Source organism: Lucilia cuprina, chromosome 6, assembly GCF_022045245.1.
Source record: "Lucilia cuprina isolate Lc7/37 chromosome 6, ASM2204524v1, whole genome shotgun sequence".
Taxonomy (NCBI): Eukaryota; Metazoa; Arthropoda; class Insecta; order Diptera; family Calliphoridae; genus Lucilia; species Lucilia cuprina.
This window is the reverse complement of record NC_060954.1, coordinates 29,092,740-29,111,387: the sequence shown is the minus strand read 5'-3', so window position 1 is coordinate 29,111,387 and position 18,648 is coordinate 29,092,740. Positions and strand designations below refer to the sequence as shown.

At 30.7% G+C, this 18,648-nt stretch overlaps 1 protein-coding gene across 1 annotated transcript; it reads left to right on the top strand.

Annotated features, from left to right (window-relative positions):
• The first annotated feature begins 10,542 nt into the window (after positions 1-10,542).
• On the top strand, positions 10,543-11,764 carry LOC111681500 (putative uncharacterized protein DDB_G0282499). Its single transcript, XM_023443296.2, has 2 exons — positions 10,543-11,147; positions 11,211-11,764. Exons 1-2 carry the CDS (start codon positions 10,630-10,632, stop codon positions 11,707-11,709), a joined length of 1,017 nt encoding a protein of 338 aa, XP_023299064.2. The 5' UTR covers positions 10,543-10,629; the 3' UTR covers positions 11,710-11,764.
• The last annotated feature ends 6,884 nt before the right edge of the window (positions 11,765-18,648 follow it).

Here is an 18,648-nt window from a genome sequence, read left to right as displayed (position 1 = left end):
CACAGAATACATCTGTAAGCGTGAAAGGTTGTGAGCATTAAATAAAAATAAATAAAAAATAATTTCGACAAATTACATAAGAGGAGTCACTCCTTTATAAACTTAATTAATCCATAAATGTCCTTTTTATTATAGGACTTTAATAAGTAAAATAAACAAGAATATTTATCAAAAATAGTGTGCCTTCGTCTAAAATCATTATATCTAAATTATAAAATTAAATGATTGGCATACTCAATAACATTACAGGTACTGCAATGTTAGTATCCTCAACCCCTATCATATTCAAAAATTTCCTGTCATAAGCATGACCCGATAATAGACGGTTCAGAATTTTAATCTCACCAGGATCTAGCGAGAAACCTCGATACCAGGGTTTGAGCGGTACAGACGGGTTCAATGAGAAAAAGAAATCCCCCTTACTCTGAGATATTTCAGAATAAGAGACATTCCACTCCCTCACCAACTCATTATAAATCAGTTTTTCAGTCCAATCTATCGTGTGATCAACCCTAACAGGCGCTCCATTTTCAATGGCCAGTTTCGCCAGTTCATCCGCCATCTCATTAAAAGAAATCCCAAAATGACTGGGAACCCAGACCAAATGAATAGACCCTATATACGAATTTTTGATTATCTGAATAATCTCAGAAACCAAACAATTCTGCCATCGATTATTCAAAATTAATAAAAACGCATTCTTAATGTCAGTAAAAATAACGATCTGCTCAGGCTTGTCAAAAACAGAGGCCAATAAAGCCTCACGTATAGCAAAGAGCTCAGCAGAGTGAAAAGACACTCCTAAAGATCAAAAAGCGATCAAAAGATGCTAGAAAAACAGCAAAACCAGAAGCAAATTTCGATATTGACGCATCAGTGGCCATAATAGAGTAACCTGAATCCTCATATTCCCAATATAACCTCTCATAGTAAGCACGAATGGACGACAAGGAATAAGAACTGTGCTTCTTGCCAAAGAGATCACCATTTGAAAAAAGCAAATGAATAACTATTCTTTAAATGTCTATTGTCAGAGATGAGTTTTAAAAAGAGCTGGATTGAAAATTGAAATTCGCAAAAGTTCTTTCACAGTCAGAAAAATGGCTCTTAAATCATTTGGAAGATCACAAGCCAGTGCATAAATGACATGAACTGACGTGAATGGAGTCAAACCAAGACATCTTCTCAGAGTAGCATTCTGAAAAGACTGAATTTTCCTATTAATGTACCGTGGCGAATGATCCGTGGTGGTCCTGGCATACTTAATTTTGCTCCTAATATAGCTTTTATAAAAATTGACAGCAATATCTGTTCTAAGTCCACCTCTCACAGTGCCTAGACACTTAAGTAACCTTACAGCAGAAGAACAATTGTCAAATACAGCATTTTAGTGTTCCGTAACAGAAAGGCTATTCATTATCCTCCTACCGAGAAACTTAAGAGAAGAAACCTGGACAATACGCTGACCATTGACTGATATGTCAACAACGTTACGACCACCCTTGGCAAAATACATTACATTTGTCTTGCGAATGTTGAAAGTGAAATTAAGAGATTAACAAATATCAGCAAAATCAGAAATCTTCACCGATAAGTTGTCAACAGCGTCATTAAAAGATGAATCAAAGGATATAATGAAAAAGTCATCAGCAAACTGATATACCAGGGTATTCTCATATTCAATGCTATGTAGAGATGAAGAATATAAGTTAAACAAAATGAGTGAATGACAACTTTCCTGTGGGAGACCATTAAATACCCTAACAGAGCTATTGCCTAGACATAAATTCCTATTAGACAAACAAATAATCAAGTCAAACATGTCAAGAGTCTTAGAATTTCGACATTGACACCATCATACGCAGACGTAATATCTATTGTAGCAGCAATGATCTTGAATCCCTGTGCCTTTAGCATTGAAATCCTGAAAAGAATCTCATTAATACAAATTGGAGCAGAAAGATTCCTCCTGTACGCAAAGGTGCGATAAGGAAGTCAGGATCTTTCTTCTTCAACCGTTGTCAAACCTTCACAATGAGATTAATGGTCTTCATGAACACTGAAATTATGGCTATAGGTCGATAATTTGTAAAAAGAGTCAGATCCTTATCCCTTTTGGGAATAGGCGCGATCCTAATGTCCCTGCACGATGGCCTCATGATACCATTACAATAGAAACTATTGAATGCAGCAAGCAACAAGTCACTAGAATATGAAGATAAAGATATTAACATTTCATACGTGACACGATCACAACCACCCGCAGAATTGGCCTTCCTGCCATCAAGCACAGAAACAAGTTCAGATCTTGTCAAGGGGCATCCTGGAAAACTTACAAAGTGTGTTATCCGGAACCTGATCCCTCAAATGCTCCAGAAAGGGCAGATTGTTACCATCATCCCATAAGGGAGTCTGGGAACTGGCTGAGTTCTTCACATTATTAACAAATTTCCAAGCACTCCTGGTACTCGGCTGTAAGTTCAATTCCTCCAATCTCCTACGAAAAGACTCAGATTTGGCTGTCCTGACAGCATCCTTCCAATTAAGGAAAGCTAAACAGGCTTCCTCCAAGTTAGCAGGAGTGGGATATTTTGAAGCCCTTTTCCTAGCCGCGACTTGCAAACGAAACAATACAGACATATTCGAATTCCACCAAGATTTGGGAGAAAAGGATTCTGATGTCCTGACCGTAGCAGAAGATATCCGGGATCTGAAGGTATTCTCAATGTCATCAAAATCCGGAGATAAGTAAGTGGAGTTTAAGTCCGAAAGGAGTCTTCGTTTCGATAGGAAAGAAACAGGTCTTGGAGATGAGGATTCAATATTCATTATTATAGGATAATGGTGGCTGCCGCCCAACCATACTGGATCAGTTTTCCATGAAATTGTAAAATTACAATTGGAAAAACTAAGATCCAGAACTGAACCCCTCGTTGATTGAAGATTAGGAAGAAATGTTGGAGAACCGTCATTTAGGCAAATAAAAGACAAGGACAACAAAATGTCATACAAAAGATTTCCCCTGTGAGAGTCACGGTAGGCACCTCAGTGTGTTGATCGAGCATTAAAATCCCCAGCAATGATAACATTATCAATACTGGCTATAAAATCAAACAACCCACAGTGGTATAGGAAAAAAAAAAAGAGGGAAATAATTCGGTAACTTCTAAACGGTTAATCCGATTTTAATGAAATTTGGTATGTCGAGTTTAGGTTTTGAATTTGGACCTTATAGGCCAACCAGGGGCCCGGCGGGGGGTCCTCAAATTAGGACACCTCGGCTATGTTAAATTTTTAAAACGATCCTATTTCTTCATTTGAGTTCCGATTTAAAAAAGAATCTTCTCATCGAGCACTATAAAAAATGTCGTCATAGCAGTAAATTATCTCTTATAGTTTAGGAGATATTCGCATTTGAAAATTAAAATTTTAAAATTTTTACCGTCCTTACTTTAGTTTTTTGATAATAGCGGGTCCAAATATTCCCGATTTTCGCCATTTTTTTTTATTCGCTTCAACAAGTCTATATATCAAGCAGTGAAAGAATTATGTAAAAATCATGACTGAGTCCAAAGTTATAGGCATTTTAATTTAAAAAATTAAAAAAAGGCGATTTTTTGCCATTTTTTGGGGAAAAAAGTATCTTTTTCTTTTTAAGTTATCTAAAAAGTTTCTAAGAAGATGTATATAGAATTTATACTTTTTGAAAAGCTGACTTTACATAAAATACGACAAATGAAACAAAACCTAAAAATTTTTGATACCGAGGGGACCAGATCCATCCAAAAAAACCCTATTTTTTATATAAAATTCAATTTTGAGCAAAAATTCTCAAATCGCATAGTCGATATCAAATTATAGTGACCTGTTTTTATATGACCCAATATGTTCTTAATCATTTTGTAACGGGTTTCGATAACCACGCCCCTGGTATGGATATAATAGGCAAAAAACCAAAAAATCCCATTTTTGGGATTTTTTAAAACTTTTTTCGGAATTCCGGGATTTCTAATAAGAAAATTCGAAATTTTTATTTAATTTTGGATTTTGAGTAAAAAAATCTACCTAACTGTAAAATTTCATCAAAAAATATTCATAAATAAAATTTTTATTGCAATTTGAAAAATTTGTATCTTCGCAAAAACTGAATAAAAAACATTTTTTAATTTTTTTAAAAAAAGTATTCCGCGAATTTTTTAATTTTCAAAAATTATATACAGTTTTGAAAAATAGACAAAATTACCTTTCCATTGATATATAACATGCCTACCTAATGTTTTTTAAGTGACAAATTAATTAGGGAAAACTCAACATCTTTTAGAGAATTTACCTAGTACTATTATTTTCATCCATACATTTGTTAGGCATGTTTTACTACCTAAATTTTTATGAATTTTTATAGCCACTTTTTACGATTAATCTTTTATTCTTTATCCCTAAAAAAATTAACAAGTATTTATTTTATATAAAAATAGTCTTTATTTATTTTTTTTATAAATTAATATAATTTTGTAAAATAATCGGTATCACAGTAGTCCATATCTAAAAGATAAAGTAAATCTTTAAATTCATGAATATTTTCAAATGCTAACGTTTTGTAGCAAATCCAACGTTTCTTTATAGTAGATAAAACAGGATCAGAAGATAGAATCAGATTATTAAAAATATCTTCATTTTGAGACTGCCTAGAACACTTCCTTGAGCTAAACTGATGAATATGCTTAAGTCTCTATTCCTCGATTCTTGGGGTTCTTCTGTAAGCTCTCCTAAAGGCAGAATATTATGTTCTATGATGACCTTTCCATGACATAATATCTTGTGAACTGTAGGTGTCATTTCTTTCCAGGGATATAATTCCAAAAGTAATTTAGAAACTTTTGTAGAATACTCTCCAAATTTTGTTGCGTTCACTTTATGCTTGCTATTTATCGCCATTAGAATAATATTGACCTTTTGCAGTAAATCCATACTAATTCCGGTTATTTCGGAAGTAGTTTCAAAATGTTTAAAAAAATGTCTAGCGGTATTACCATCGTTTGTGCTTCCATATCCTGTGAGTGGTTTATCAATATTTAATCCCATCCGCTTTTTAAATTCCTCTTGAATTCTTCGTTTCTCACTGGCTCTCATTTCCATTAACTCCTTATTGTTATTTGCACTTTTGTTTGCATTTTCCGGTATGCTTCTGTACTTTAAATCATATGCTAAATGTAGAAAATGTTCCAGAAATCGTATGCGAGCATGTAGGGGGGATATTCCAAATTGTAATGTTTCCTCATTTATTGATCTTTGTTTGAAAATATTCGAAAATTCTGATTTTTTATCACCACATATGTAGCAGTACCAAGTAGATGATGTTCCTGTAATGGCATTTCCAACTTTCCCATCAATCATTGTAAGTTTTAAATCATAGGACATGTTAAACGAATAATTTTCTATTTCGATTGTTATAGGTTCCAAGTTTTTAATTTCTGCTTCAATACGATTTATCAAATCTTGCGTTGTTGTTTTGGATTCCTTTATATACTCAAAGCTTATTAGCCTACAAAAAGCTTTGGATCCTGGAGTCGAATTCTTCCAAATATCATCGAAACTGGTTGATGGAGAATCGCTGTCAGCATACTTTCGAATTCTTAATGGAACAAGCGATGCCATAAATACACTTTTATACTCGGAAGATGATTCACTTGTGTTGATTTGTTTATATTCCGAGAGTGCTGATAATCCATCACATCCCCACTTACAAATGAGTTGAAGATCACAAGAATTTATTTTTTTTAGTTGGTCTGAAGAAAAGTCAGAAGCAATCCTTAAAGCAGTATTTTCGAGTAGAGCGCCGAGTCCAATAACAGCCTTCCGATCAGTTATTTCAATAGGAGGTGGTATAATGCTTTTCTTCTTTTCATTTATTTTGTCATATGATGGTAAAACATCCACTCCTTTTTCAGATAGCGCCTTTCTTAACGTTATGTAGTTATCACGACTTAATCCCAGCTGCAACATAAGCGCAATAGCTTCTTCCTCAGTGAACGTTGTATCAGATGATGGTGTGGGTATACTCTTTACAATTCTTTTCAGTCGTCTTGGTGATGCGGTTGGAAGAATATTTGCAATTTTTATGGCATCCAAAGGCTGTTTTTCTTTTCTTAACATTGCTTTAAAAGTGTCCGAAACTTCTTCGTTAGATAAGGTTTCTAGTGAAGTTGATAACCTTTTCCTCTTAGATTTTGAGCTCAAATCCTCATACTGCTTACAGGGAGCACCAACAGTTGATACGCAAATAGCAACTTCTACACATTCATCCAGCCAATCAGAAAATTTCGTTCGAAATTTAGCAATGGAATACCGAACAATCTTCAGTTTTATATCAACTGATTTTATAAAATTTTCAATTTTACATATATCAGTTTTATCCACTTTATTTTTATGTGCAGTTTCAATATATTTCAATAAGAAGTTCACTTTATCTTGAAAAGGAGCTGAAGAGTGTTCAAATAAAATGGAGCACAAATCATTTTTTTAGTACGATCGCCATGGTTAGAAAATTACAAATAATTACAAACAGATATAAACCTGTCTTATATATTAATTACAGGTACTTAAATTAAATTATTTTTTGAAGGGTTATGATATTCTACCTAATATGTCTAACGTATCCTTATGTAATGAATTTTTCCTCAATAGGTCACTTTAATAAGCTACCTATTAAAGTGACCTATAGGGGTAAAAATCATTACAGTTTAAAAAATAATACCTGAAAATTTTTTAATATATGTAACAAATTTAAGAGTTAACGTTATGGATGAAAATAATAGTGCTAGGTAAATTTTCTAAAAGATGTTGAGTTTTCCCTAATTAATTTGTCACTTAAAAACATTAGGTAGGCATGTTAAAGGTAATTTTGTCTATTTTTCAAAACTGTATATAATTTTTGAAAATTAAAAAATTCGCGGAATACTTTTTTTTAAAAAAATTAAAAAATGTTTTTTATTCAGTTTTTGCGAAGATACAAATTTTTCAAATTGCAATAAAAATTTTATTTATGAATATTTTTGATGAAATTTTACAGTTAGGTAGATTTTTTTACTCAAAATCTAAAATTAAATAAAAAGTTCGAATTTTCTTATTAGAAATCCCGGAATTCCCAAAAAAGTTTTAAAAATTCCCAAAAATGGGATTTTTTTTTTTTTTGCCTATTATATCCATACCAGGGGCGGGGTTATCGAAACCCGTTACAAAATGATTAAGAACATATTGGGTCATATAAAACAGGTCACTATAATTTGATATCGACTATGCGATTTGAGAATTTTTGCTCAAAATTGAATTTTCTATAAAAAAAAATAGGGTTTTTTGGATGGACCTGGTCCCCTCGGTATCAAAAATTTTTAGGTTTTGTTTCATTTATCGTATTTTATGTAAAGTCAGCTTTTCAAAAAGTATAAATTCTATATACATCTTCTTAGAAACTTTTTAGATAACTTAAAAAGAAAAAGATACTTTTTTCCCAAAAAAATGGCAAAAAATCGCCTTTTTTTTAATTTTTTAAATTAAAATGCCTATAACTTTGGACTCAGTCATGATTTTTACATAATTCTTTCACTGCTTGATATATAAAAAAGAAAATGGCGAAAATCGGGAATATTTGGACCCGCTATTATCAAAAAACTAAAGTAAGAACGGTAAAAATTTTAAAATTTTAATTTTCAAATGCGAATATCTCCTAAACTATAAGAGATAATTTACTGCTATGACGACATTTTTTATAGTGCTCGATGAGGAGATTCTATATACGAATTTTTTTTAAATCGGAACTCAAATGAAGAAATAGGATCGTTTTAAAAATTTAACATAGCCGAGGTGTCCTAATTTGAGGACCCCCCGCCGGGCCCCTGGTTGGCCTATAAAGTCCAAATTCAAAACCTAAACTCGACAACACCTCCTTTTTGTGCATACCAAATTTCATTAAAATCGGATTAACCGTTTAGAAGTTACCGAATTATTTCCCTCTTTTTTTTCCTATACCACTGTGCATCGGAAGATGGTGCACTGGTTGCAGGTATTGATATTTTTATATCCAAACATATGCCTTTCTATTTAAGTGCATAAAATTATTCGGAAGCATATTACCTACCTATTTCCATATTTTTATTAAATTGTAAAAATTTATGAACTTTAATTTTTTATACTACTTTTTTAATTTTACATAAAACTGAAAAGTTTTTTACCTGTTACTTTTTGTATTATATTTGTTATTCATAATTTGTTACTATTTATGAACTTTGTATTGTTTCTTTAATTTTTTATACTACTTTTTTAATTTTACATAAAACTGAAAAGATTTTACCTGTTACTTTTTGTATTATATTTGTCATTCATAATTTGTGGCTTAATAATTTTGAATAGTGAATAAGTCCATACATATTTGATACGCGTATTGAATATACGTAATTAGATTTCATTGCGAATACGTACACGATGATACTCAAAATGAAACTTGTGTGAACGTACATTGTATTCAAAAATTATGAGTAAATAGTTGCATTACTTGTTTCATACATACTCATTGTCAATCTCTGGTGGGGACTAGGCGAAATCGTGGGCTAAACAAACTGCATCAACTAAAAACTTCTGTGTAAAATTTCATCTATTTAGCTGTTCCCGTTTTGATTTAATACGAAATATGTGTTACACCAAAAAAACATGGTAAACATGTTGGAAAAAATAAATACCGCCGCCGTATCGTTATAATGTATAAAAATCCAGAATAAGAGGAGCACTTTATGAACTCCGAAAATCTGTCTTAAAATATTACAAAAAGTACACTAAGTTAACCCATGCTTATTCGTTTTAAAGGAAGATCAGAAAAAATGGACGATTTATTAGCAGACTCTATGAATGTTTAATTAATGAATTTATGAAACCCCTAGACGAATCATTTGAGATGTAAGATCTCGGACCAGTTAAGTTGAACGAACGAAAATATACTGAGTCTATATATGTTGAAAAAGTATATGTGAGTGATTTTAAACCCTCCCGGGATGTCGAGGAGCTCATTAAATTTTCTATGGTGTAGTCGATGCTTATTGAATCTAACAGACAACAGATAATATTCTAGTTACGCTCAGAGGGCGAAGTCAACCGGCTTCGAGTCGGCGTAAGACTGTAATTATTTTTGGTTCTGAAACATAATGAATTATTGTTGGACAATTATATTTTGAAAACGTACAAAATTTTTTCAAAGGATATATGTAACAAGCGATATTTTATAATTTTCAATACTCCCGATACATTTTTAATATAAATGTGATAGTTTTTATTAAATTTATTTAAATGTTTTTCTTAATTTTTCAATTGGTTGCAATAAAAGAAAAATGTATGTCTGGCTAATTTAAATATTTTTTATTTCCTAATATGTCTATACCATCCAATTTCTCCATTAAGATTCAAGCCAGTGTAACTGAATATATTTAAGGAATATTATTATTAACATTTTAAGCAAAGAGGCTTGATTCGATCGTGAAAAATTCTTGAAATAGAATTTTTGTATACAAAACTAATATTTGTGGCAAATTTTGTATTAAGAGCATTAATGTGCTTTTAAGATATAAATAGACCTTGTATCTATATCATTATTTTGTAATGAATGAATATTTTAAGCAAAGAGACTTGATCCTAAGTCTTTAAATGTTGATATTTTGTTATTTTTGAACATAACATTTATAGCTTAAATATCAATAAAAACGATTGGCTCTGAGCCGACTGTAAGCCGCCGCCGAATTATTTTAGCTCAGCCGCCGCCGACAATTTTAAATCGACTTCGCCCTCTGGTTACGCTCTTACATTGTAAGGGACAGCTTTAAATTGAGAGCCACTAAAACAACAAAAATTTCCCATGAACAATATGAAACATATTGATGTTAAACATTACTTTATAAATCAGAAACAGCAAAGCGGTGACATCAGCCTTCAATATAAACCAGCAGAAGTGTTGACATTGAAGTTATCTTTCTCTATACTTGGAGAAGATGAGATGGAACATGTAAAATATTTCGAATATTAACAATACCATTTATTTGCATTTAATGACATTTATTGTTTTATTATTTTTAAACTTTTTAATGGCTTTTACGTTGTAACTGATTTTTTTTTAGTCTGGAGGAAATGGCCATCACAAGTTGGCTATTCCTGGACGGGTTTACTTTGAGCTCAAAACTAAAAACTACCCTCCCCCATATGTTTCCCTGTGGGACGGCTTTCAGACACTTTCTACGGCTATTCTATTGTAATAATAATTTGAATCAAATAAAAAAATAAAGCTGTAAGTTTAGTGGTTTCTTTTTTATAAACATATATGTATGTTAAGAATTTTTCGATCTCACTCCTTAGTTAATGTTGTATATGTGGGCATGGCATCTCGCCTACTCCAAATTATAAAATAAAGAGTAGCCTACAGCTTCTCCCCGACATACAGGATTTTGAAATATTTTAAGTTTTGATAGTATTTTATAATAAATTTTAAATTGTGTATTTATTTTACAAAGATCTTATTTTCAGGATGCGCGTATTATAAAATAATTATTATTACTGTATTATCGGAAAAAGAAGATTATTGATAAAAATCATAAAATGGATTTAAGCAAAACTACATTGCAGGACATAGACAACAGGAAAACTGAAAAATTGTTAAATGAAAATCAGGACCAAGACAATTTTTTTATTAAAAATAATTCTATTTGTAATCCAATCAGTCATGAGTCAATGAAAAAATCTGGTGACACCTACGATTTAGTTAATGATTTCAAAACTGAATCACATTACAATCAAAAGGAGTCATGTAATGAAACACAAAACGCAATCAATTTAAAATATAAACAATTGGAACACAGCGAATTGCTGAATCGTTATAGTAGGAACACTACCACTCCAGTAATTGATATCGATGTGTCATCAACTATAAATGATTTATGTAACTTGGAAACAAATAAAGTAAATAATGTTAAATATGGATTTCCAAACATAACGAATAACGATTCTAAACTTGAACAAGCAAGCAAATTAGGAAACATATTAAAAATCCAATCATCTATATGTTTAAATCCAAATATAAGCGACATAAAAACAGTTGATGAACAATTTAATAATAAGTGAGAATTTATATTTCATTAATATATGTAAGTAATATATAATAATATTAATGTATATTTCAGATTAACAAATAATGATGTAACGGCTCCTTCGCATATAATAAATAACAATGTTGAAACTCAGAAGAGGACTCAACAAGAACATAAAAAGGACAAAATTATAGGAGATGTAGAAACGATTGAAAAAATTGCGGAAATGATTGAAATAAATAACAAAAATACGAATGAAAGTAATCTAAAATCAAAAAAAAAGCTTCAAATATTAATGTCTCGAAACTGTATGGAGAAGCATTGGAATAAATGTGCTGATAAATCTACAAGTATTGAAAAAGATAATAGCCCAATAAAATTAAGTGAAGATGTTACGGATATTAACAAAAAACAATCTTTAACTAATCTAAACCAAAAAATTGAATGTGAACCAGAGTTGCAAAGTACATCTGATATTCAACATGATATTGAAATGATTGATAATAATGAGCAATCAGATGGGAATTGTTTAGCAAAAAGCCGATTTGAAGAGGTATGTACTACTGTTTATTCGAACTCATTACGTTTGTAAATTATCTTAATTTATAAAATTTCGACTATCTTGAAGTTCAGAACAAAATTTTGGTTTAGTTTAAATTATTGTATACTCACTGTACCTAAATTAGTCTTCACTCCATTGTAATTCCCCTTGGTTAGTTGGTAATTCAGGCTGCAATAGACGCACACGTGGGTCCATTTGTAATACCTGTAAGTATATTAAAAGGAAAAGAAAAAGAGTACTAGGAAAGTTATAGCAAGAGACAATAGTGAAGAGCAGGGACCGTAACAGTTATAACCAGAGTAGGAAGAGCGTTCAAATTGATTTCTCTCCCGAGTGATATTAATTCGAGCGAAATAAATTGTTTACTTTCTTGTGAATTTATCTTTTTTCTCGTGACTTTTAAAAATAAATCTTACGAGTGATATTTAAATTTAAAGAGCGGAAAATAAATTTCTCTCATGAAACGAGTATAATATTGTAAATCTTAAGAAAATGAAAATTCACTTTTTTATGTGTGAGTTTGTAAACATACATGTGCATTTATGTATATGTTCGTAAATTTTTAAAATGTGGTAAATTTCCAGAAATTTCATTATGATTTTATGGCTTTTTACGATCTTTGTGCACGTGTGCAAATAGAAATATCAATTGTTATTGTAATTGAAGCAAGAAATAGGACATACGATGTGTCAATTAGGTTTTTGTATTAAAAACATTTATTGATGCAATTTATTTTGTTTTTTTTTCATAAAAATTTACAGGTCAATAATATTTTGAATTTTTTAATTTTGTAAAAATAATAATATTGTATGTAAATAAAATAGCATTAACAAATTTTTAATATTAGTATTTTTTCTAATGTAACATCATAATTGCATCATATATGCAAGTTTTTGTTTTGCAAATAAACATTTTTATTTTTTAAATCGTTTGTTTGTCGCCATAAACCCCTTTTCTCCGCACACACATCCATCTTTCACATACATATGTACGTACATTCTTCTTACTAAATTTATTTTTTACCACCGCCATTAAACCGGTTTTCGTGCACACATTTTCTGTGTGTGAGTTTTATTCAAATTCTATTCATATTATGAAGTGAACATAAAAAATGAAGAGTTTAAAAAAAAAAGATCTCGCGAGATTAAAAATAAATCTCGTGAAACTGAGTTGTAAAACGAGAGAAATAAATAAAATTTTATTCACGAGTGCAAAAAATGCCTACTCTGGTTATAACAGTTATCAAAAAAGTTAATTACCCTATCATTCCGATAATTCATCGGAAGATTGAAAGGGTTACTCAGTTTGAAAGGCTTGTCACGAATATGACAAGGGTTATGAGGGATTATTTTGCTGAAAAGAGGGAAGCCTCGTTTATTAGAGTACTTGATGATTTTAAGATAAATGTTGCTTTTTTGGACATGGACAGAGAAATTATTTCCTCGTTCAGTCGGCCTCTTACTACATCACAATGAAGATTTTACAGCACAATGTACAAAGTTTAGCTACCAATAAAGGTTCGATTGAGTACTAACACTCTATTGATATTTATTTTTTGTCTGAGATTTTTAATGAGATTTTTAATGAATAATTGTAATTCAACTGGTAATATTTTGAACATTAATATTTTTTGTAAGACCAGGTCTGATGGTTATCGTGGATGTACCATAGCGGTCAGAAAGGGAATACGTTATGTTAAGTAGGTTGCACAGTGGTATAGGAAAAAAAAAGAAGGAAATAATTCGGTAACTTCTAAACGGTTAATCCGATTTTAATGAAATTTGGTATGCACAAAAAGGAGGTGTTGTCGAGTTTAGGTTTTGAATTTGGACCTTATAGGCCAACCAGGGGCCCGGCGGGGGGTCCTCAAATTAGGACACCTCGGCTATGTTAAATTTTTAAAACGATCTTATTTCTTCATTTGAGTTCCGATTTAAAAAAAATTTCGTATATAGAATCTTCTCATCGAGCACTATAAAAAATGTCGTCGTAGCAGTAAATTATCTCTTATAGTTTAGGAGATATTCGCATTTGAAAATTAAAATTTTAAAATTTTTACCGTCCTTACTTTAGTTTTTTCATAATAGCGGGTCCAAATATTCCCGATTTTCGCCATTTTTTTTTTTTATTCGTAAAAAAGTATCTTTTTCTTTTTAAGTTATCTAAAAAGTTTCTAAGAAGATGTATATAGAATTTATACTTTTTGAAAAGCTGACTTTACATAAAATACGATAAATGAAACAAAACCTAAAAATTTTTGATACCGAGGGGACCAGATCCATCCAAAAAAAACCTATTTTTTATATAAAATTCAATTTTGAGCAAAAATTCTCAAATCGCATAGTCGATATCAAATTATAGTGACCTGTTTTATATGACCCAATATGTTCTTAATCATTTTGTAACGGGTTTCGATAACCCCGCCCCTGGTATGGATATAATAGGCAAAAAACCAAAAAATCCCAGTTTTGGGATTTTTTAAAACTTTTTTGGGAATTCCGGGATTTCTAATAAGAAAATTCGAAATTTAATTTTGGATTTTGAGTAAAAAATCTACCTAACTGTAAAATTTCATCAAAAATATTCATAAATAAAATTTTTATTGCAATTTGAAAAATTTGTATCTTCGCAAAAACTGAATAAAAAACATTTTTTTTTTTTTTTTTTAAAAAAGTATTCCGCGAATTTTTTAATTTTCAAAAATTATATACAGTTTTGAAAAATAGACAAAATTACCTTTCCATTGATATATAAACATGCCTACCTAATGTTTTTTAAGTGACAAATTAATTAGGGAAAACTCAACATCTTTTAGAGAATTTACCTAGTACTATTATTTTCATCCATACATTTGTTAGGCATGTTTTACTACCTAAATTTTTATGAATTTTTACAGCCACTTTTTACGATTAATCTTTTATTCTTTATCCCTAAAAAAATTAACAAGTATTTATTTTATATAAAAATAGTCTTTATTTATTTTTTTTATAAATTAATATAATTTTGTAAAATAATCGGTATCACAGTAGTCCATATCTAAAAGATAAAGTAAATCTTTAAATTCATGAATATTTTCAAATGCTAACGTTTTGTAGCAAATCCAACGTTTCCTTATAGTAGATAAAACAGGATCAGAAGATAGAATCAGATTATTAAAAATATCTTCATTTTGAGACTGCCTAGAACACTTCCTTGAGCTAAACTGATGAATATGCTTATTCCTCGATTCTTGGGGTTCTTCTGTAAGCTCTCCTAAAGGCAGAATATTATGTTCTATGATGACCTTTCCATGACATAATATCTTGTGAACTGTAGGTGTCATTTCTTTCCAGGGATATAATTCCAAAAGTAATTTAGAAACTTTTGTAGAATACTCTCCAAATTTTGTTGCGTTCACTTTATGCTTGCTATTTATCGCCATTAGAATAATATTGACCTTTTGCAGTAAATCCATACTAATTCCGGTTATTTCGGAAGTAGTTTCAAAATTTTTAAAAAAACGTCTAGCGGTATTACCATCGTTTGTGCTTCCATATCCTGTGAGTGGTTTATCAATATTTAATCCCATCCGCTTTTTAAATTCCTCTTGAATTCTTCGTTTCTCACTGGCTCTCATTTCCATTAACTCCTTATTGTTATTTGCACTTTTGTTTGCATTTTCCGGTATGCTTCTGTACTTTAAATCATATGCTAAATGTAGAAAATGTTCCAGAAATCGTATGCGAGCATGTAGGGGGGATATTCCAAATTGTAATGTTTCCTCATTTATTGATCTTTGCTTGGAAATATTCGAAAATTCTGATTTTTTATCACCACATATGTAGCAGTACCAAGTAGATGATGTTCCTGTAATGGCATTTCCAACTTTCCCATCAATCATTGTAAGTTTTAAATCATAGGACATGTTAAACGAATAATTTTCTATTTCGATTGTTATAGGTTCCAAGTTTTTAATTTCTGCTTCAATACGATTTATCAAATCTTGCGTTGTTGTTTTGGATTCCTTTATATACTCAAAGCTTATTGGCCTACAAAAAGCTTTGGATCCTGGAGTCGAATTCTTCCAAATATCATCGAAACTGGTTGATGGAGAATCGCTGTCAGCATACTTTCGAATTCTTAATGGAACTAGCGATGCCATAAATACACTTTTATACTCGGAAGATGATTCACTTGTGTTGATTTGTTTATATTCCGAGAGTGCTGATAATCCATCACATCCCCACTTACAAATGAGTTGAAGATCACAAGAATTTATTTTTTTAGTTGGTCTGAAGAAAAGTCAGAAGCAATCCTTAAAGCAGTATTTTCGAGTAGAGCGCCGAGTCCAATAACAGCCTTCCGATCAGTTATTTCAATAGGAGGTGGTATAATGCTTTTCTTCTTTTCATTTATTTTGTCATATGATGGTAAAACATCCACTCCTTTTTCAGATAGCGCCTTTCTTAACGTTATGTAGTTATCACGACTTAATCCCAGCTGCAACATAAGCGCAATAGCTTCTTCCTCAGTGAACGTTGTATCAGATGATGGTGTGGGTATACTCTTTACAATTCTTTTCAGTCGTCTTGGTGATGCGGTTGGAAGAATATTTGCAATTTTTATGGCATCCAAAGGCTGTTTTTCTTTTCTTAACATTGCTTTAAAAGTGTCCGAAACTTCTTCGTTAGATAAGGTTTCTAGTGAAGTTGATAACCTTTTCCTCTTAGATTTTGAGCTCAAATCCTCATACTGCTTACAGGGAGCACCAACAGTTGATACGCAAATAGCAACTTCTACACATTCATCCAGCCAATCAGAAAATTTCGATCGAAATTTAGCAATGGAATACCGAACACTCTTCAGTTTTATATCAACTGATTTTATAAAATTTTCAATTTTACATATATCAGTTTTATCCACTTTATTTTTATGTGCAGTTTCAATATATTTCAATAAGAAGTTCACTTTATCTTGAAAAGGAGCTGAAGAGTGTTCAAATAAAATGGAGCACAAATCATTTTTTTTAGTACGATCGCCATGGTTACAGAAAATTACAAATAATTACAAACAGATATAAACCTGTCTTATATATTAATTACAGGTACTTAAATTAAATTATTTTTTAAAGGGTTATGATATTCTACCTAATATGTCTAACGTATCCTTATGTAATGAATTTTTCCTCAATAGGTCACTTTAATAAGCTACCTATTAAAGTGACCTATAGGGGTAAAAATCATTACAGTTTAAAAAATAATACCTGAAAATTTTTTAATATATGTAACAAATTTAAGAGTTAACGTTATGGATGAAAATAATAGTGCTAGGTAAATTTTCTAAAAGATGTTGAGTTTTCCCTAATTAATTTGTCACTAAAAAAATATAGGTAGGCATGTTATATATCAATGGAAAGGTAATTTTGTCTATTTTTCAAAACTGTATATAATTTTTGAAAATTAAAAAAATCGCGGAATACTTTTTTTTAAAAAAATTAAAAAATGTTTTTTATTCAGTTTTTGCGAAGATACAAATTTTTCAAATTGCAATAAAAATTTTATTTATGAATATTTTTTGATGAAATTTTACAGTTAGGTAGATTTTTTTACTCAAAATCTAAATTAAATAAAAAGTTCGAATTTTCTTATTAGAAATCCGGGAATTCCCAAAAAGTTTAAAAAAATCCCAAAATGGGATTTTTTGGTTTTTTGCCTATTATATCCATACCAGGGGCGGGGTTATCGAAACCCGTTACAAAATGATTAAGAACATATTGGGTCATATAAAACAGGTCACTATAATTTGATATCGACTATGCGATTTGAGAATTTTTGCTCAAAATTGAATTTTCTATAAAAAATAGGGTTTTTGGATGGACCTGGTCCCCTCGGTATCAAAAATTTTTAGGTTTTGTTTCATTTATCGTATTTTATGTAAAGTCAGCTTTTCAAAAAGTAATAAATTCTATATACATCTTCTTAGAAACTTTTTAGATAACTTAAAAGAAAAAAGATACTTTTTTCCCCCAAAAAATGGCAAAAAATCGCCTTTTTTTAATTTTTTAAATTAAAATGCCTATAACTTTGGACTCAGTCATGATTTTTACATAATTCTTTCACTGCTTGATATATAAACTTGTTGTTAAGCGAATAAAAAAAGAAATGGCGAAAATCGGGAATATTTGGACCCGCTATTATCAAAAAACTAAAAAAAGAACGGTAAAAATTTTAAAATTTTAATTTTCAAATGCGAATATCTCCTAAACTATAAGAGATAATTTACCGCTATGACGACATTTTTTATAGTGCTCGATGAGGAGATTCTATATACGAAATTTTTTTTAAATCGGAACTCAAATGAAGAAATAGGATCGTTTTAAAAATTTAACATAGCCGAGGTGTCCTAATTTGAGGACCCCCCGCCGGGCCCCTGGTTGGCCTATAAGATCCAAATTCAAAACCTAAACTCGACAACACCTCCTTTTTGTGCATACCAAATTTCATTAAAATCGGATTAACCGTTTAGAAGTTACCGAATTTTATTTCCCTTTTTTTTTTCCTATACCACTGTGGCATCGTCTGCGTAACAGATGGTCAATCCTTTATCATATAAGTGCTTAGTATGGTATTTATCTGTGTATCCAGATTAAAATCACAGAACTATTTTTTGTTTATTATACGTCTCGACCTATTCTTTTTAATATGCTTGGCAATGACACGGAACGTACCTTCAATCTAGAACTGGTTTCCGACTCTATCTAATTTTCTATTTTGATCATGTTATATATTACACCGTCCGACAGAAAAAGGAGAAATTTAATGGGAAAATCTGCGTAGTTAGTTTTTAATTTCGTGATCCTGTGTCCTTCCAAAAGGACTTTAAAGTTTTAAAAAGTACATTTTCAAAAAATATTTTAAAATACTTTTACTAACACAGTGCAACACGAAAAATTAACCATATAAGGTCACCACTATATGATAAAAGAACAAA

Bases quoted from the DNA above. Each gene is read 5' to 3' on its own strand.
- LOC111681500 (XM_023443296.2), top strand. From the start codon at position 10,630: ATGGATTTAAGCAAAACTACATTGCAGGACATAGACAACAGGAAAACT. The intron at 11,148-11,210 runs GTGAGAATTTAT...TGTATATTTCAG, and splicing joins GATGAACAATTTAATAATAA to ATTAACAAATAATGATGTAA.